Source organism: Hippocampus guttulatus, chromosome 18, assembly GCF_054856545.1.
Source record: "Hippocampus guttulatus isolate MCC_2025c chromosome 18, RoL_Hgut_1.0, whole genome shotgun sequence".
Classification (NCBI taxonomy): Eukaryota; Metazoa; Chordata; class Actinopteri; order Syngnathiformes; family Syngnathidae; genus Hippocampus; species Hippocampus guttulatus.
The window spans coordinates 577,237-597,713 of record NC_141278.1 but is presented as its reverse complement, the minus strand read 5'-3'; the positions used below and the strand labels follow the sequence as shown (position 1 = coordinate 597,713).

Below are 20,477 nucleotides of genomic sequence, written 5' to 3'. Positions count from 1 at the left end.
CCATTTTGTCACCTACTTGTCGTTTTGTGCTGAGGCCAAAGCCCCGTCTCATAGAAAAGTATCTTTGGCGCCATCTTGTGGCATCTTTGCGCCAAGGAAGTGTTGAAGACGGGGAGGACCGAAAAGTAGTGCTTTGCTGCCATCTGCTGGTACCCACACAAGGCCCGGGTACCGAATGCAGGACGCACACAACCAGTATCAGTGATTCAAATGAACTTTATTGACTGCTGGGTCAACGGGCATGCAAATACAAGCTTCTGAACCCAAAATGTGAGAATTGTCATTTTTGTGTGTGCACACCCATCGGATTGGTTGCGTTTTCTTGAAAAAGAACGACGTGCACCTTGAGTCATCGATTTTGCAGCTTACAAACCACCGAAAATACCAGTTTTACATGATCAAATACTGCACATAGAAAACATTTACAAAGCGCGGGTAGAAAATGACAGCTCCCCCTTTCTCCACGTCTGCCATAAAAGGCGGCCTCCCGTCGCTAAGTCGCTCTGCTCTACGTTGCCCTTTTGCTCGCACCTCAGTGGAAAGGTTAAAGGCCAGTTCCGGAGGACAACCCGACGCCAGCAACGCCGATGAATGTTTCCGTCGGAAGGTACTCATCCGCTTGGCGCTCCCCTGTCGCTACCGTCTCAAATTGCTCTGTCCTCGTCGCGTTGCGTTCAGGGACATTTGTGCTTACGCCGGCATTGAAAACAAAATGGCCGCGGCGGCATCAAGTATCGCCGGTTGTGGCTTAGCAACCCCGGACATTGTTGAAAAGTCATCCGAGCGTTTATTCCATAACCTCGACGTCCAAAAGGCGCATGCGCTAGTACGCCGTTTGTCCTCGCTCCAAAGACAATTTAGCGCACGCGTAAAACAAAATCGGACGTTCATCTACACGGTGCGCTTAACTTTGAGCTACAACACGGTTGCGTTGATCGCGCCAGAACCGTTTGCTTTGTAACATTTTCAATGCGTCGTTAGTGAAGTGCCGTTTTCCGATTTTCGAATATTTCATGTTTAAAGCTGCATCACGTTAGCGCGGCTTACGATGATAAGTCCGATATTTTTTCGGAATCACTGGAGAGCAAAGCATTTTTTCAGGCGGTTAAATGAATCGACTTTTAAGAAGTCGCAGTTAGAACGAGTCGTCTGTAGTCGTCGACGTCCGCGCGGTTTTGTTTCCCCGCGACGCCCGACTCGTGAGGACGGAGCGCTTGAACTCGCGCGTGGTCCTCTGGCTCGATGTAAAGTATATCAAGTTGGAATTCAAAGGGCTTTGCCGTCAAGTCGAACGACCGCGACGTCACGGTTTCGCATTTCGGCACCCCCGCGCGTCGGCTTCGATGCGCCAGTCGGACTACTGCAAAAATCTTCCTAATAGGACACGGTCCTACTCGTGCGCTGCCTTGTCTTCTTCGGCTACAAGTAAATAAATGCTCAAAGGCCTTTTATAGACGGCGACAAACGGACCTATTAATCGACATGAAGATAGTAAAAGATGACGTGCAATACAGTACGCTGGTGTCGTTTTGCTACACTTAAAAAGACGCCGGTATCACCAAAGCACTCGAATAAGGCCGCGCTGCCGCTTTGGAGTTACTCTCGAGGCATTGCGCGCAGGTGGCTGCGAAGAAGAGTCGAAGGCCCGCTTTTCGAAATATGGGGATTTTTTTGAGGGGTGCGCAACTGAGCTGACGGTCAATGTTTATCGCCGGAAGGAAATTGCCAGCGCCAGTGCTACTTTCAGGGACAGGAGTTGCGTCACGTCCAACTTTCCGCGGCACCAACCGTAGATCGGTCCTCAAATTAAATTGGCATTTGAACAAAAACTCCCCGACAAATTAAGCCAAATATCATTCAAACCAAAACGATCCAAATGACACGAAATGAAATGGATAACAAGTGAAAGCGTTTGCCAAATTCCTGAGCTAAGCTTCCCATCAGAAGTTTTCAGAAAGCCATTCAACATTTCTGCCCCCCCCCCCTTTGCAGCTCCACTGAAGACAGTTTGCTCGTTCCACCCGCTCAAAATCTGACTTCAACTGCGCCCGAGCTTTAAAATGAACAACGGTTCTTCCGAGCATCGAGCCGTCGTCTTCCGCGGGAATACGCAAAGAATACGGCCGCGTACGCGTCGGCCCTCGTCAACGGAGAGACGGGACCGCGAAATAAACCACAGGCAATATTGTCAGAAGGGAAATACAAATAAAAAGGCGCCACGCTAGATTCTTCATATGCCGTACGGAGAACTCCGGTAAGAATTTTCCAAGCGAAACGACATTTGTGCAGAAATTTCAAGCGTGTCATACAAGAGTGAAGCATTGATGAATGGAATCCTTCCAACAATAAGGCCATTGTCAAACCGCAAACAAGCCCCCGGCATCACAAGGCAGCCTGGCACCCACGCGCCGCCTCCTCTCGCAGATTCCTCTCCAATTAGAAAAATAAAACACATTTGCGACACCTTGATTGGCGATACAGTACTTTTTTTTTTTCCTTTGCGCATAAACAAGTCAAATCAGGTTGACAAATGCTGGATGTGTACATTTATATCTCAACCTCAGCACCGCCCCCCCCCCCCAAAAAAAAATACTCCCACAGCACGTCTACTGCGATTGACCCGTTTCAGTAGCTTCACATTCAAAAAGTCGCCAAAAGCCGAGCCAAGGCGGTCACCGTCAACCCTGCTGCTTTGGGGGCTTTAAAGATCCACTTTCATTTTCAGAAATCAATCGTCGATCGTTCATTAAAAGCCACTGTCAAGCAAAGAAACACGTGACTCATTCGTGTCAACATGAAAGACCCTCTCAAGTCAATTTAGGGCATTTGCTTTAGAGCGCCTCGTTGTAGCCCGTGACGGTTAGCATGTTGAAATGGAAATTGCGCCGGCATGGACACTTTAGCGTGCCTCGTTGTTGCGACACGGATGATTTTTGCGCGTTTGATTTATTATCCCCCCCCCCCCCCCCCCACACCACAATTTGGAAGCCTCATTTTCAATCGCTATTTTCATGGCTGCAATTTGGTAGGGTTGTTCAACGCACTCCGCGGTGTGTCGAAAATCAAAAGACAGACGTCTTTTCACTTGACAGGGACTTAAGTACTGTATGCACGTGCGTTTAAACAGCAACGTACGTTTTTTCACAATTATTTACACATTTTCAAGTCCTTCCAGTCCCTCGCACTCACGACGCAATGCAATAAATGTGCACACTCACAGCTCGCGTACAACAAAGGCAATAGTTCACTTTGCTTTTGGTGGCAAAAGCGTAACAAATTTCCACTCCATCTCCAGAGCAAATATTCACTTTTCTTTTTTTTTTTTTGCCAAGGAGTAAACCTTCAGCAGTGAATGTGGACATCATACAAGGTGGTTTTCTTTTTAGAGGTTCTCTAACAAGATTTTTTTTTTGAAGGAATCACACAAAAAAGGTGCACCAAAGAGATTGTGTGCAAATACAATATTTGTATATTCATTTTACATCATCATGCCAGCTGTCCACAAAATGACACCAAAATGAGCGTGTGTGTGTGTGTCAAGAGAGAGAGAGCCTACAATACCGTAGAACATGTCAAGAAAATTGCAGCACACGTATTGGTCAAACCCAAAGCGGAACTGTGCGATGTTGTTGCTTTTGCACCGTGAGGACAAAAAATATAAACGCAGTGCCGATACACGGAATGTACCTCGGTAAAAATCTGCAAACACGTGTCGCTTTCAAATAGTAACCGGACGTAAAGTTGAGCGCCGGTCTCCGAGCTTATTTCAGAACCGCATTGAACTTTCTGCTACAACTTGATCCGCTGAATTCATTTCCCATAACTGAGATGCAAGTGTCAGATCAATGACAAAGTGCTACGAGTAAAACTGACCTGTTTCTGTTGTTCCGGTAGAAGTGGAAAACGATTTTAAAAAAACAATAACACTAATAATAATCACCAAAGCCAAGAAATCAATCAGCAGACAAAAGGTGCCGTTCCATTTCCACGCCGGCATTCAAAGGAATCACAACATTAGACCAGGAAACAGCGTTCGTTCTTTCACAATAAAGTGCCGTCTTTGAAAGAACCGTAGTGCAACACGGGCGGAAAATCGCCATCGTATTTCCTTTCCATCGAATCAAAGCTCACAAAACTCCAACGGCTGGTACGCAGAAAAAAGAAAAAAGGGACGCCCAAAAACCCGCGACCGAAGCGCTTCTTCATATTTGCCCGCAACGCTCAAAGTGTCTCGTGGGAGAAACGTGAAGGGACAAGTTTCAATTCGTGGTCACGAGAAACGTGAAAGAAAGTTTCCACAAAGGTTTGAGAACCGCTCGTGTCACTCCACTTTCCACGACCGAACGTTAAATGTCAAGTTTGGGAGCACATTCAAAAAATTTTTTTTTTTTTTTTTTTTTTTTGCAAAAAGATTGCAAGCGAGCGAGCATGCGGACTGCGGCCGATACGTACACGCGCGAACACAACTAAATGTGGAACTCTATATGTATAGATGCATATCAACTCGGCCCCGCCCCGTGCAAGTGCAGTGCGGCTACCTCAAAATAGCTCCGATATCTGCACCCGTAATGCGTTCGGCCCACAGAATATCATTGGCTCTGCTACATATCCGGACGTTATATTATTCGACTACTACGACGATAAACAATTGCTTTGGTTTTAAAAAATAGTTGTTGTTGTTGTTGTTGTTAAAGTTTGGCATAGAGAGTTTCGAAGGCGTCATCTGCATGGCCCCGGGATGGTCTGGTGGAACCTGCAAATGCAGCTTATGTATGGCACTCTGTGAACCCAACGCCTCATGGTTGGGAATGTCGGAACGCCGAGGAGGAAAAATGCTACGTCTTCAGGTAAAATGTGGAATTTACGAGGGTCTCCCCCCCCCCCCCCCCCTCCGACTTAGAAAATTGCTCGGTGAGAAACGTGCGCGTACAGAGGGGGTATCGGGTTTTTGCACTTGAAGATACAGTCTTGAGTGGTATGTACAGTACGAGGGTTTGCACGACTCAGCCTTGTTAGGTGCACGAGGGGCTGGCGGCGCTCTCCAGGGAGGACTGCGAGAGGCGTCGGGCCAGGGGTCCGATGCTGGGGTCTGCCAGAGAGGAGGTAGGGAAGAGCTTGTACCAGCCGCCGACGCTCGCCGACAGGTCCAAATCCTCCAGCAGGATCTGGGCCGTTCCCATGAAGCACTTGTGGTCCATCCGCCCGTAATCCCCCCACACGATGACCTGCGCGGCGGAAAAGGACCGTTGAGCGCTCGCGAAGACGGCCGCGTGGCCGACGCAAAGAGAACATTATCTTGCGCCGACGCGTGTTGCTCCACCATTTGCGTGGGAATCCTTGTTGCCGGAAGCGCTAGAACGCGAGCGCGCAAATGCTATCCCTTTTGCGTTGTTTGTTAGCGGTACGCTAAGTAGTCTTCACGAAGGCAAAGTGGAAGCGGTTGCGGTATACGTACAGTACGTCGACTTTCCACCGGGAGCGCGCGCCGTGTTGTGAAGATCGTATCGGCGCTGGAAAGAATCACCCCAATGGAATGCAATGAGTCGGGATACCTGGAGGACTTTTCCCTGAGGACTCTCATCAAACAGCAGCGGCTGCTGGTAGCTGGGGTCGAGATTCTTCTTCACGACTTTGGTTTTCTTCTTGGCCAAGCACGCTCCGTTCTCAAGGACGTACACCTTCACGTAGGTCGCTAAACAAAGCACGGCAAAAAAGGAAATCAAACACCGCGGCTCTCCTCGGGCACGGACGCGTCCGCAGCGTCGGGGCGGGCGGTGAACCTGGGATATTCCTGGAGCCCGGTTTGGGGATCAAACCTCTGGCCTGGTTGACCTCCACCTCCAGCCGACCTCCTCTGTCCACCACGCCCACATGGACGTCCCCTGCGGAATGAGACGAGATTTTTGTCTCGCCCGACCGTGCGCCGGTTAAGGCCAATTGACATTCGTCACCACCGGAGGGAGCCACAGAACAGCGTTCCCCGACGAGCGTCCTTCCGGAGACTTTCACGGGATTCACGTCAACGGATCGCATTTCATGCACGTTAACTTGATGTACTTGTGCGTTAAGCGGTACAGAGGATTATCACCACGAAGCTCCCCTCCAATCCTTTGCTTTATTTTTTTTTCCCCCTTGACAGTTCGCTTCCACAGCGCGGCAAGATGCCGCCTTGCATGTTTTCGTTCGTGGAAAATGTACCCGGGAGGCGTATGTTGAGCCCCGGGTCCGTTTAGTTGAACACAAAGCTGCAAGAAGCGCATACGCGAAAGCATTTTAAGTGAAAAGAACCACGTTTTAGGACTTGGACAGGGAAGAGTTTGGGAGCTGTGGGCGTGTCCACTGAATGAGCTGAAACCACGCCCCACTTAAGGGTCAACTGTCAATGAGACACCATTTCTACAATGGGGGGAGGGGGGGGGGGGGGGGATTGATGCACTTTTCTTATGCCAACACATAATGTTTGACAAATGAATATATATCCACTTAAAACCGCAGGCACTCGCAGCTGACAACGAGGCGCTCTGCAGCAGACGCCAGCGTGAAGCCCGCGGCCCATGCGATGGCTCTCAAGGGTTATTTTTCTGCCTGTCACCATACGCCGATGGCAAGGATGGATTTCGTAAAATCAATTATCTGCCAAAAATGTCGAATTTTTATGTACGTGTGTGTGCGCGCGCACGTATGATCTCGATTTTATTTTGAAGGGCAGAAAAGGGCCGAGTGGACTCGGAAGAGTGTGCTGAATCCACATCACGTTGGAGGAAACAAAGAGGAGGTGAGTAGCATGAGAGCGAAGTGAGCGATACGCTGGGCCCCCGCTCGGCTCACGGCTCACCCATGGGAGGCGTCGCTAATGTTTGCCGCCCGACGATCTGAGCGGGGCCTAAGCCGTCCAGGAAGTCGCTGAACTGGCTCTCGGGCCCCAGGCGCGCGCTAGGGAAGATGAACCTTGAGAGAAAAATCAATCAAAACGCCGGGAGGGCCCCGCTGAGTTGAGATGCTCAACGCTCGCGCGAAGCGGATGCTCACGTTCCGTCGGAGCTGTTTGAGTTGGTGCTGCCGTCGGTGGAGTCCTTGCTTCCCTGCCGCGTCACCCGGTTCCTCATCTCCACGGCGATGCCGGTCTCCGTGCTCCGTCGGATGGTGCTACGAAGCTTCTTGGTTCCGCCGTCTGATTGGCAATGAACAAAAAAAAAGGTCAAAGGTCATAGGTCACTTTCTTTCACAAACTTTGACTCGACCTCAATGTAGTACCACCTTGTGTTTTTGTTTTTTTTACCACAGTGTCCTTACTACGAGGACACCTTTGAATAGTACATTCAAGGCATTCTTCGAGTGCAATTGTCTTACAAGTGACTAAAATAAACGTCATTTTAGTATGAATCCGATGCCTTAGTATGTACCCATGCGCTCTTTGTCATCGCTTGTAGGACAAATTTGGAATACAGGTCAGACCACGATGTGCTATCGGTGAGGCACAAGCTGCCGAGTTGGCGTTACTAGTACCACTGGGGGGGGGGCGTTACTGGTGAGGGACAAAGCGTTGTCTTTGACTTCACTGTTAAATACAGCTGAACTGCATCGAAGTGTGCCGTACTGGACGAACGGGTGCACCCTGGTCACTCGACTAGCGCGGACAAACGGCGTCCTCGCACCCGGAGCTCAAGCTGCAAATGAAAACGGCTTTGGATAGAGAGCCTCGCTATCGGAAGACTTTTAACAAGAGGCTCCTCCCTCGTCGCTAGTTAAAAAACACTCTCCGGTCCAGACACGGCACTTCATTAGCCCTGAGCAACTCCAAGCCTATTAAACTCCCCTCACCGTGCTCGCTCGCCCCCCCCCCTATCGCCATGACAACCCCGCAACAGTCACCGAGGGCGAACAAAGCCGCGCGACGAGGCCGACGGCATTTTGGGGAGACTTTTGCGCGAGGACGGCGACGGCGAAGCCGAGCGTCCGCCGGCAAACTTCGGGCGCTGCTGTGACAACGCCGATGGGGAAGCGGGCGACGCCACCCGAGACGGCCGACGCCATGGAGACAGCCTCATCCCTGTTATTAAAAAAAAAAAAGTCCTGAACCTAAACCCTTTGCTGAAATGGTCCGCTTCATGGACTTTTCTACGGTGATCGATGTTTTCGCTTTGATTCATCAAGCAGCGACTCCTCCAACTCGACAGTCCCACTCTTTACTCATGTGACAGCCCCCCCCCCCCCCGTTAAGGAGCAGCGATCGCTTCCGTCCTCTTTAATCCCCCCCTCCTCCTCCTCCCCCCCCCCCTTTTCCATTGCCATGGCAACTCCGTCTGCATTGCACCAAGAGCCGCGGGCAGCCTTTCCCCCTCTCCGAGCGCCTTTTCCCGGCCGTCGGTGTGGCTTTAGAATCTTCTTCTTATCTTTGGATCCGCCTCTTCTCGCCCCGTACTAAAACGCTTCATCTTGGAAGCTCGGCTCGTTGCTTCAAAAGCATTCGGTGCAATTGGGGTTGTATTGAACTTTGTAGGGCAATACGCGATCCGTTGCCGCTGCCGCTCTCTCTCGGCGCCGCTTTTTTGCCTCTTAGTCGCGATGATAGCGGACTAGGAAACCACTAGCGCCGCGCTAGGAGCACAACAGTACAGTAGAAGGTACGCATGACGCACGAGTGGCAACCGAAATGCCCTCTGGCGGTTTTGCCTCAGCATTTCTTTTCTCTACCGGCACCGCTTGCGGCCTACCTGTAACGCAATTCGACGAGTAAACTACGACTACTCGTGCGCTGAATTGTCCTCCCGGTGAAGACAAAGAGGATACTCGTTAAGCAGGATATCAGCTGGCCAAACGCTCATCCCATCCAAAAGAAACATCGCGGCATTGTTTTCCTTTCCCCTTCCGCAGTCGAGCTCACTTTTATTTATTAATTTTTTGTTCCGAGGCCAAAACAAACACGGGCGCGCGGTAATTAGCGCGAGCCCAACGACTCCAAAACATTACATAAGCGAGTCGAAGAGAGGCCGTTTAATTGCCGACCGATAGGAGGAATAACTCAGCCGCGGCGGACGGGCAAGATTGCGGAAAGCGCGCGGCATCCAATTCAAAGACCAGTTTGTGCACATAAATGGTACGACGTGAGAGCGATCCAGATATTAGATAGTGAAGTTCAAGTCGCACGGTGGAGGCGAATGAATCGATTCAATCGCAGAGGACGGCGCGGCGACAAAAGTACTGACTCGGCGCACATTATTTGCATGTGTGCGCGCGCGCGTGCGCGTCCTTAAAGCCGCTTTGACATTTGGAGAGAGCACCGATGAAGCCTTTCTCATTATTGTCTGTAATATAGAATGCTGTTTTTAGCCTCCCTGCGCCGACATGCCTATTGGACGCGCCGGTGACGGCAGCGGGCCGCCGCGCGTAGCAACGGTAACCAAGCGCGGCTGTCTGCGATGAAAGATGTTGTTGTGGCGTCTTCACCGCTGGGCTTCTCTGCTAAATTTGGAGCCCCCCCCCCCCCCCTCCCCAAAAAAAGGAAAGCTTCAAAAAGGTAGAGGGTAAAAATAGAGATGATTTGGAGTTGAATCGCTGTCACTTATATAAGGGGGATAAAAATTGGGTCTGGCCATTGATTTCTTCTTATGACTGCATTCAATCCATGGCGCCATCCTTTCTTTGGACAGCCGTGTGAGGGGTCACGCCCGGAAGAAGAGCCTTCTTCCGTTCACGCCCTACGTTTGAAAAAACGACTTCTTACTTTGGCAACAGCGTACAGGCTTTTTTAAGCGACGCCAATGGCAACATGTAGAAAAAAAATGTTGGACAAAAGTCAGCAATAATATACTTAGGCATTCGGATCGTTGTGAATGCATTTATCCGGACTTGTTACACAAAATTTGTTTCCATCTCGCGCATGACAAATATACCATATATTAAAAAAACTAAAACTAATGCTGAAACTAATAGAAGCTAAATGAAAATGAAGTGTTTTCCAACTGAAGTGAAGCCTTTAAAATCTCTCTCTCTATATATATTTTTTTCTTTTAATTAAAACTAATAAAAGCCAACAATTCAAAGCTAACTGATTTTTTTTTTAAAACAACGGTCACCACAAAAAAAAAAACCTGAACGTGTCCCAACAGGACAAGAAGCCATTGGCCTTTTGCCAAGCGTCCGTTTGCACGGGAAATGATTTGCACTAATCCGAAACCTTCGCGTACTGCAGGATGTCTGCCGGTGAGTCAATACGACGCGCCGGCTTCCGTCTCATGTCGCTTAATCACGGTGAGGAAAAAAAGGCCCATCTAATTGTCAAGCTACTTCCCCCGGAATACGCAACTTTAGAAGGAGCGGATCCAACCACTCCAATCATCGCATTTATTCAACTTGAAAACTGATACGAGATGGATACTCGATTTCATTTGGACTGTTTTTGGCCCCTTCAAATGCGCTCGCGGGGGCCGCAAAAATAAAAAGATTAGCATGACTATTTCCCCATGTTGCAGACATGTTTGCTTAAGAGCAAAATGTCATTCGGGCTTTGAGAGCGGGAACCTGCGGAGAGTTTCCTGTGGCGCAGCGGCCGTCTGCCGGCGCCATGAAACACATTTTGAAATAAGCCCGCCTGGGTGTTTATATTGGCTGAGAGGAGAAGTGTGTTTGCGTGCGTGTGTGTGTGTGTGTCGGTCCAATGCACAAAAGGCTGACATCGCCCACACCATATACTCATAAGACCCCGCGCGCACAAACATAATTACCGTACTCCGGAGTAATTTCCCGGCTTGTTGATGCCGTTTATTTGAAATTTGCCACTTGAGCACCTTCGATGGAGCATAATGATGGCATCTCAGCTGCGTCACGTCGGACGCCAGCCTCTCGCTCTCTGACCAAGCTGCGATTACGTTCGTGACGTTACGCTGGGCTTTTCCGAGGCGTAGGCATCAAATATTGGAGCTCGAGTCATCTTGGTCACGGCGGTTTTCTTTCGGGAGAGATTTTCCCCCCCAAAAAATTGGTGATGATTGTGAGGTTTTAAGCGATGTTGCCAAAAGGCTGCTGACTCAGAAGGAGCCAGAAGTAGGCCAATGTGGGACAAGCGAACCTCTCAGACACCCGACACACACGCACTCCAAATGAAAACAGCCCGAGTGCAACCGGAGGCCAAAATCTAATACGGTTGACTTTTTGACTATTGGGCATGCTCATTGGGGATTTCGTTTATCTTCATTTGGTTTCCAAAATTAGTCTCTGTCAGTTTTAATTGGCTCGTATGTGATCAGGGATCGAGAAACATGATTGAAAAATAATTTGGGGAGATATAAGACTGACTGTCAAGCAGTGGTCAGGGAAGGGCCTTCTCTGCTGACCTAATACTACCTCCAACTTACAACGGGTTTTTTTTTTTAAAACATAGAATAGCACTTTACAAAACTCTACATCATCGACTCGTATAAAACCAACTGCTAAAATACATAAGAATTAAAGAGTTGCCGCTTCTGGTGTGCGTGACTTGGCCTCCGGGTGAAGTACGATACAGTCACGCAAACGCAAACGCAAACAGAGGAGAGTTTCTCAACTATTCGAAATGAGCCAGTAAGCTCCGGTGAGTTTTCGCAGAGGATAAAGAATATACACACCTTGTTATCTCGGCCGTTTGCTTTTGCGGTCAAATTGCTGCGGCTTAAGGCAGCACAAAACACCCCTTTTTTTTTTTTCTTATTCGATGTTTTAGCATTTAAGCTAGCAAAGTTATGCGCTTGTTTTGAATTCGCCCCGGTGTCATCTTTTTCGTTCAGTATGTGGTGCAGAAATCTACTTGCGGTTCCATCGAGCATTCAAAGCGGTCGGATCGCCGCTGCTGAATCTCAAAAGTGGCCGCCTTCCGTGCGGACTAAGACTTTGAAGCCACAGATAAACCTGCACAGGAGATAAGACTGACTGAGCCCAGCGGAGGAGTGAGTCACCCGGTGAAAAACCACGGAAATACTTTTTCTGCGCTACTAATAATAGCAGGCAATAAATAGACCGCAAAGAGCACAACAACAAGGCCTGCCACAAATCCTTGAATTCGGAATCCATCCACACATGAAAGAAACGCGGGAGGGCGGCCGAGACGGCTTTGCATTTCATGCACGGGATTTGTGTTGAGGCGACGCGCGTTACGTAACGCCGACGTGTTCATCCGTCAGATTCATGCGCGGCGCCGCTCACACTTTGGAGCCTCTGTAGCGTCAGCGAGATGGCGGATCGGGGGGGGGGGGGGCTTCCACAGGGCGTGGCCCGAGTCGGCCCCTCGCCTAACAGCCACGTGTGTCTCACGACGCCGACTTGCCGTTAAATTAGAGACGCCCGCCTGCTTGAATGAGGTCCAGGCGCGCCGTCTTTGCAAAGGTGATAATCGGCCGTTTTGATTGACACTGTCCGAAAGCAATCCGTTGACGTGTCATTCCACGCCAATGTTCTGGAATATTATTGTTGTGCCGCCTACCCATGTGGCCGCGTTACTCCCTCCGCGTTTTCTGCGCCAATTCCGAACACCCAGCGCCTTCGGAGCATCCACGGTACCGTATTAGTTGCCACGTTCCCAAAATTCCGACTCACCCCAAATTTGATATTTCACAAACCATTCAAACGGAACTTTTCCACTCATTCTGGACTTTGCAGGATGTTTTAGTTGTTGTTTATTTTTACATTTCCCAAATTCAAACCACTGCGGTTTCAAGTCTCACGTCGTGCGTTCCAACAATCCAATTCATTCCACGGCATTCCGGTTCGGCATTCGCCGGCAATCGCTACATAAATGCTTTCGCTAACCGTATGTTTATTATTGTGGCTGCTTTTTTTTTTTTTTTAATGATTGCATCAAGAGCATTTATGAGAAACAAATCCTAGTCATTTGCCGTAACTGACCAGGCCGGAAGCCGATAATAGTCCGCGGTCCTTTGTGCCTCGTGCAGTAGGAAATGATGCTTGCTCGACAAAACGAGCTGTCATTAACCAATCGGAAAGACCGGGCCACACAAAATGGAATGGCCAGAAAAAAAAAGAAAAAAAAAGGACAACAACAGATGATGAAACGTTAGCCGATGACACTCGAAAGAAACTTTATGGCATGTTTTGAGGACGCACGGTGCACGCTGGATTGATGAATTGACTGATTGATTTTGAAAAATTGACGGCGGCCATTTGTCAGGATGCGTCTACTCTGCCTGACGTTTGGTGATTTTGCCCATGGACGGATGCGCGGGGCGCACGATCCGGTCATTTAGTTCCAGGCCAGATATGTTCTCCTGGCGGCCGAGAACATCTAAATTTAGAAACCCGCCTTCCTCTTCTTCACATCCGCGGCCACTATGAGCCTCCTCGTGCTTTCTCTGCTCTCTGTTTGCTTTGTCGGCACGAAGGCACAGACGTTGCGGGAAAATATGCAAAATAGATAATGAGGCAAAGGGGGTGAGGAACGGAAGCTCCTCCCCTCTCCTCAACATAGTTCCTTGAAAGCAAGATGCCAGACGAAGACGGCGGCCGAATTCTTTTCCCCGTTTTCCACGCGAACGACAGCGCGCGTTCCCGTCGACGCTGCCCGTGGGACATATGGCGACTCTGTTAGCGCTGGCACCGCATACGCGCGCGCCTCGTCAACTCGATTCTGTTGACTCTCGCGGTGGCGAGAGGGTGTAATTACAATTGAGGAGCTGGGACCTTTTTTTTTTTTTTTCTTTTTGTTATCCTTGATGAAAGATGCGCGTTCATCTGATGTGCATTTAGGAGAAATGGAACTGCCAAAAAATGTTCATGTTTTTACGGGAAAGAAGCCATCGTTTTAAAAGAAAGAAATCAGAAGATTTCATCTGCGCTGTATGTTACGCGTACAGTGCGTTTGACAATAAAGTTTATCCAATCCAATCCAATTAGAAAAAGAGACAGCGCCTACAAAAAAAAAAAGGGCGATCATTTACTCTTTTTCTTTTTTTGGACATAACGCACGCATATTAAATCCCGCCGCCTTTTAGGCCATCTCCAAAAAGCTTTATATTCAAAGGGAATGCAAGATTTGGGGGTATTCGTTACGCAATCCTAAGCTTTTTAAAGCGAGTGAAAAAGGTTTCCCGCGCACTAAAGTGCATTGGCGTTTGAATAAAATCCTTCCGAACATAGCTAAGAACAGGCTGCAAAATGTCACACTCTGTTGGATTTACAGAGCAGAGAGCGACAACACACGGATGGCGTTTTAAGACTGACTGGCAAGCAGAAAGCAAATTGCAGACCCGGCCGGACGCACCGTTCGCAAAACCAAACTAGCCAACGTGTTCAGAGAAGGTGATGGGTTTTTTTTTTGGTTGTTTTTAACGGTCGGAATTTAGAACCGGAAATAAAGCAGCCTTCGGCAAACGTGACAGAATGACGCATTTTCTCACGTGGCGGCGGCAATAAGCGGCCTCGCGTTTGCAACCGGCGACAAAGTGTTTCTCTCGCGCCAGTATGACATCTATTCCCACGGGAGACAAATGAGAGCATCACGTCCCGATCCATATCATCCATACGTGGCGCGCTCCTGCTGCTCAAGACCGCCGCTAACATTATACCGCGGCCAAAAGCCAAAAGGACACCGCGACGGGAATGAAATCAGCGGCAACAAGGTAGGAAGCACGTGGGTGCAGTTGAGGAATTCTTTCAACTGTTGAGATGTAGAATGCGGTTTGGGAATGGTGGGAGGCGTCTCCGATGAGCTGAATAGTTGGGAGACTTTGAATTGTTTCAGAGATGCAAAAAAAAAAAAAAAAAAGGGACAATTGTGTAAAACATCCCAGATTTGGGGAATTTTTACAGTAAAAAAAAAATGTCTGCAGTGCGCCGAATAGCCTCCGAGATGTCCTGACTGAGCTGAACGGTTTGAAGTTGGACCGGCTTGGAATGCGCAAAGAGGAAGAGGATGAATCAAATAGATTTGAATCGGGGAATTTTACAGCGGACACTTTTGGAACGGCATGAAGAGTCCCAACCGCATCCCGAGTTGATTATTTTGCAGTAGTGTCGATGCAATTCCGATTCCACACAAAGACAAGGGAGAAAACAGAAAGAGGCAAAGAGCAAGCGTGGCCCCCCCCCCCACCGCTCCCCAAAAAAAAAAGAAAACGAGCGCAAGAAAGCGCGGCGGCGGACGACGAAAAGAACTGACCGTGCTGGTTGAGCTGCTGTGTGCTCTTGCTCCACTGCGACAAGCCCACAATAGCCACCATCTTGGCCCCCAGACTGGAGCGCCGCTTCTTGTTGCCGGCCAGCGACGCCGACTCGGGCGCCCCGCCCCCGGGACTCTTCTCCAGGTTGTACATGGCCCCCGAGATGCTGGAGGAGCGCACCACGTTGCGAGCCGCTTCGCTCAGCCCGCCGAGGCCGCTCAGAGCGCCCGGGCTGGGCGCCTCCACCGAGCTGCTCAGCATCATGGTCCCGCTGGGCGGCGGTGGGGGGGGGGCGCGGGAGCGTTGGAGCCGGACTGAGGAAAGGGCAAAAGGCGAGGGATGACGTGAGATCGTGGCGGGGGCCAAAACTTTGGAGTTCAAACCGGTGTCACGCATCAGTTGGCGAGCATCAAGGAATTGGAACATCGATGATGGGCGGCGAGAAAACGTATCCGCGACAGTTCGCCCAACAGATCAATCGGTCGCTCGATTTCATCGCTTCACGTGACCTATTTTTAAATCGTCAACATTTTTTTGTTGTCGTCGTTTCGTGCCTGGTTTCACTTTACAACCTCAGACAAAGATGACGAACCCGTACCCCGTCAACTTTTCGGAGCGCCAACCTGTATAAACCACCCAAAAAAATCCTTATAAAGAGCAAAAAAATCCTTGTAACATACCAAAGCATTTTATATGTCAAAATAACGGCAGAAAAAAACCACGAAATTTTCAATGATATTTCTTGTAGATCTCCATAATACAACGTCTGGTTAATGTCTAATCATCTTTCTACTTAGTGGCATTACTGTGTTCAGAGTTGTATTCCTGCGTTCCTTTTTTCACCCACTCCAAATATTGAAAACGCAGAAAAAAATTCAAGCCATTCAGCACTCAGGTTTCAACTAGGAACCACGTGATTTACCGGAAAGTTACCGGAAATGAAAGCATTCGAGTAGACTGCCACCATTCTGGGCAAAAGCCAACGGAACTACCCGTTTTGGATATTTTCAGAATCCGTATTTTTGTGCGATATGGCCATATACGTAAGATTCACCGCAAAATCCGTATGAACTATGGCTAAACCGTATGAGTTGACGGCTATGCCAACCTTTCCAAAATGATCGGCCAAAAAACATTGGCTGATCTTTGCCGATTTTTCTCTCTGCTGCAAGTTCAATACGAAAGGACAACGCCGTGTAAACCTGTCAAAGTTTCCGTCTGGAATTCACGTCTTTATGGTCCGAAGTGCGAAGTGAGCCAAAATGAAGTTATTTTACTCATCGCACTTTTTAGTCGGACACTTGATTGTTTATCCGAATTTTTCTTTGCCAAATATCGGAAGTGGGTCAGGATTCGTTGGTATTATAACGAGGCTGCAAACACTGAGGAAGCGGATGCGACTTCCTCCTCCGCAGCCTTCCCAAAGAACCTAAGACGGAGGTCGGTGGGCGGGTGGCAAGATATATCTGCGGATAACACAAACACAAATGTCAGGGATGGCCTGCTGTTGTCTGCCGCGTTTCCCCGGAATCATATTTGGGCTCCAACCTTAAACGGCGCCAGTGGCGCTGACGGCGGAGGCCGCGTGCGGCGTCTACTCATATCAACTTCAGAAATGAACCGACGACCACACCTGCGTTCTATCGTCGCATACCATGCAGGAATTTGTGTCGTCTCTCCCAGATTGTTTCTTCACACGCTTTGAGGGGGTGGGGGGGGGGGGGCGTTAAATCCGATTTTCACACTACAGTATCTTGCGTCAGAATGACCTTTTCAAAAATTCCTCCTCGTCTCTTGTAACATCTTCAGCAAACCTCCTTGTGCCACTGTTGCACTCCCGCCGAACCTTTTCACCGAATCTCCTGGCGTCGGTCGCTCATGCCGACGAGCCGCAAATCACTCTTTTACGCCCGTTTCTTGAGGAAGCCAAATTGAAGCAAACAAAGCCATTTGAGCATGGCCAAACATTGTTGCGTTATTTTTTTTGTTGTTTTTTAAATACAGCGGCCAACGGCCGTACGGGCCGATGCACAGATTATTGATGCTACAGCACTCATTCCCGTAGCAGGATGTCTTAAATAATCCATATACTGCCGAGTGAATTTGCCCTTAATACGTCTTTAGGAATTAAAACCTAGATGATGATTTGAGTGACGTGCTGTGCGCTTGAGAGGTTTGCAAAAGGCTAGAAAAAAGTGCTCCTCTCAACATTGAGAACATTTGGGTGGCAGTGTTTTTCATTCATATGTATATATATATATATATATATATTTTTTTTTTTTTTGCATACGTAAGGTAATGAATAAGTCATCATTGTTCTAAAATAGGATCATGGTCGAGAGCAGGGTGTGCCACAATGCCCCCAGGCCGCCTTCGAACATGGCAGGTAGGGAGAAGGAGACGAGACGTGTCACTGACCACGTTAGTCACCAGGGAACGCGGCCATGAGTCAGGAAAGCGCTCGGCCTCATCCATCACCTCCTTCTTAACCCAGTTTCCCTCCATTCTACTTGTTTTAGTTCTAGCTTTCCAGGCCCCGGCCCGGCCGCTTCGTCTTTTTGACGTCCTTCCGTTTTGCGGTGGTGTCAAAGGGAAGAACGAGGGGAGCAACGTATTGGCGCCGGGGTCACGGATTCATTTGTATCAGCGGTTAGACTGAACAATTGGGACATGAGGTTAGCACACGACCCAGCTACGCCTGAACCCCGAAAATGCTTCTTCCCTTCAGAATGTCTGCTGGCATGGGCTACTTTAGAGTGCCTCGTTGTAGGCCGTGAGTGGGTGCATGTCACGCAGAGAAAGATCAAGAGCGGCCTTATTATTATTATTATTTTTTTAAACGTCTGATCTTCATCGTGGGGAAGAGTACGCTGTATCGCTTGCTCAGCTGAGCAGGGATTAGTGTGTAAAATAGGGCCGAGCAAATGAGCATTTAAAATGATACAAACGGAGCGAAGAGATTTGATGATTATCATCAAGGAGGCTCCATTCCAAACGTTTCACCGTGGAGACCGGAGTGCTCATTTTTTGCCACAGATTGACTCTAGTGTGTGTGTGCGGCGCGCCTGACTTGGTTCAGCAAGAGAAGCAATCAGCGCATATCACGGATTCGTAAACATGTGACAGCCTCGTGATCGACTTTCGGTTTTTAAGTGCGGTTACATGCTTGCCATGCATACTTGGAGTGGTCAAAAGATGATGAGAAAAAAATGAACACATTACGATGAGCGTTATCTGTCTCATAAAAAAGAAGAAAAGAAATCTACAAAATAACTCCGATGTACCAAAAATATATCTCATTTCACAGCCCTAAAACACCCCACTAAATACTTTCACCTTTTTTTTTCTTCACTTTTAGGATCTTTAAGTACAGTTACAAAGTATTTGTACTTCCATAATTCCCACTACTCTCCGTTCTCACATCTAAATTGACAAACAGAGTGTAAGACCACATTCTCTCCATTCTTTTTTTTTTTAACGCACGTGGGACTATACAAGACGGGCAGAAGCTTGGGTCTCTTCCCAGTTTGACAGCCTCAGTAGATTACAAAGAGGATCGAGTTGGAGTCAGGCATTGGATTTCAAGACTTAAGCACATTGATAATTATCCTCTTTCTTCTTTTTTTTTCTCAAAAAGAGAGCCAAAAAAGTGCCTGCTTTCCTCTCAGCCAGTTTAAGTAGTCACGCTATTCCCCAGGCTTGACAGCGGCAAGCGCCGCAAATATCAGAAAGGCTTTCCTTTGTTTTTTTTTCCAATATTAAATCAACACAAATGTTGCCCTCACTCACTCACCACCCACAGATGGGAGGTCGAGGAGTGATGCGCTCCCGTGTGCTTTATTTGCGCGTGTGTGTGTGTGTGCGTCATCTGATATAATATCACACCTCAGCATGAGCTCGGCCCAGCCCGTCTCATGCTTGGCGGAGAGGACGAGCCATCTGAAAAGTGCGTGCCGGTAATGTGCTTATATAGAATAATATGCTTATGTGCTCTGCCCTCCCTTTGCCTGACACCCTCACTCATATCCACACACACTTATGATACAAAACGCATCATAAAGAAATAACGCAGACAGCCTGACTCCGCAATACGGTACTTGGTAACTCATTTTGTGCAGAAATGCAGAAAAATGCACCAGAATAGCAGTTGCGGTTTATTTAGATTGAACCCTGACATGCTGTTCATTTTCCATGCACACATACTATGTTGTCAATCAATGTTTCGGCAGAGGCCAAGAGTTTTTTTTTTTTAATGTGTATGCCGTGATTAGTCATTTGATCTTGTCAAGATTTTCAGATGGATGTGGCAATGTATGAATATTTAAAATAAGATCGGTTGATAATACATTGTTTTATAAAAAGGAGACGATCTAAAAGTTGCATTCGCAAATGGATTCTTCTTATTTTTGAAATTGCACAAATTTGTGTTAGGACATTTCATCGATAGGAGCCCATGTGGTTTGCAACGAGAACCGTGACAATACAATAATCAATAACTGTGGATATTCTCAAAATGTATAGTAGGAGACTTTGAATTGTTGGCACCCAAACAATGAGACGCAGTTGCAATTGTCGTTCTAGCTTCTCGTGGTCCAGCCCACTTGAGATCAAATTGGGGTGAATGTGGCCCCTGATCGAAAAAGGAGTTTGACACTCTTGGGGATGTTCCTGTGAAAAAGTGGCGGCCACGCAGACGCTTTGCCGGACCGTTTGGAGCGTCCTCAAAAACACAATCACAAACAAACAAACGCGCTGGTGGCATATCCTAATCCAAAAAGCCATTTTAGCAGACACATTGTTGGACTGTTGAATCAAAGACATTTTTTTTTCCAATTTCGGGCTGATTTGAGGAAACGCCATGCAAATATCACGAAGAAAGAATGGCATCTTTTTTGCCGTCAAATTTGATCCGACTGAATGCGAGGGTGAGTAACTGATTGAAAACGCGAGGCATTCCATTTTTACACTCCTTCGAGCACTCGCATGAGTCTACGTGATGAGCCCTAATTCAAGATGCTCGGATGATCGCGTGCGTCGCGTCCCGGTGACGGCGGATCGCGTTGTGCACAACCGTGGTGCTGAACGGGAGCACTTACCGCAAGGAGCCGAGGAGAAGAGGAGCTGTGCGGGGCCGCAGGTTGTCAGATGATGATGTTGTGCTTGGAGCCCGCGTGGATCGATGTCATCGTTCGGCTGCTATTTTGGCGCTCGGGCGGTAAAAAGCGAAAAGAGCTCTGCGCGGCGTCTCCGCTCTGCACTGTGCTTGCTGCGCGGCTGCAATCCAAAAGGTGGGGTTGAGCCGAGCCGACCCCAACCGAAGGGGCGCTGCTG

At 48.6% G+C, this 20,477-nt stretch overlaps 1 protein-coding gene across 1 annotated transcript; it reads right to left on the bottom strand.

The window, feature by feature from the left end:
• Positions 1 to 198: 198 nt before the first annotated feature.
• On the bottom strand, positions 199 to 20,392 carry rims3 (regulating synaptic membrane exocytosis 3). The gene is made up of 7 exons (XM_086137003.1): positions 20,243 to 20,392; positions 15,146 to 15,460; positions 7,030 to 7,171; positions 6,836 to 6,948; positions 5,781 to 5,882; positions 5,553 to 5,692; positions 199 to 5,225 (listed from the first exon to the last, which is right to left on the bottom strand). Exons 2-7 carry the CDS (start codon positions 15,408 to 15,410, stop codon positions 5,013 to 5,015), a joined length of 975 nt encoding a protein of 324 aa, XP_085993129.1. The 5' UTR covers positions 15,411 to 15,460; positions 20,243 to 20,392; the 3' UTR covers positions 199 to 5,012.
• Positions 20,393 to 20,477: the final 85 nt, after the last annotated feature.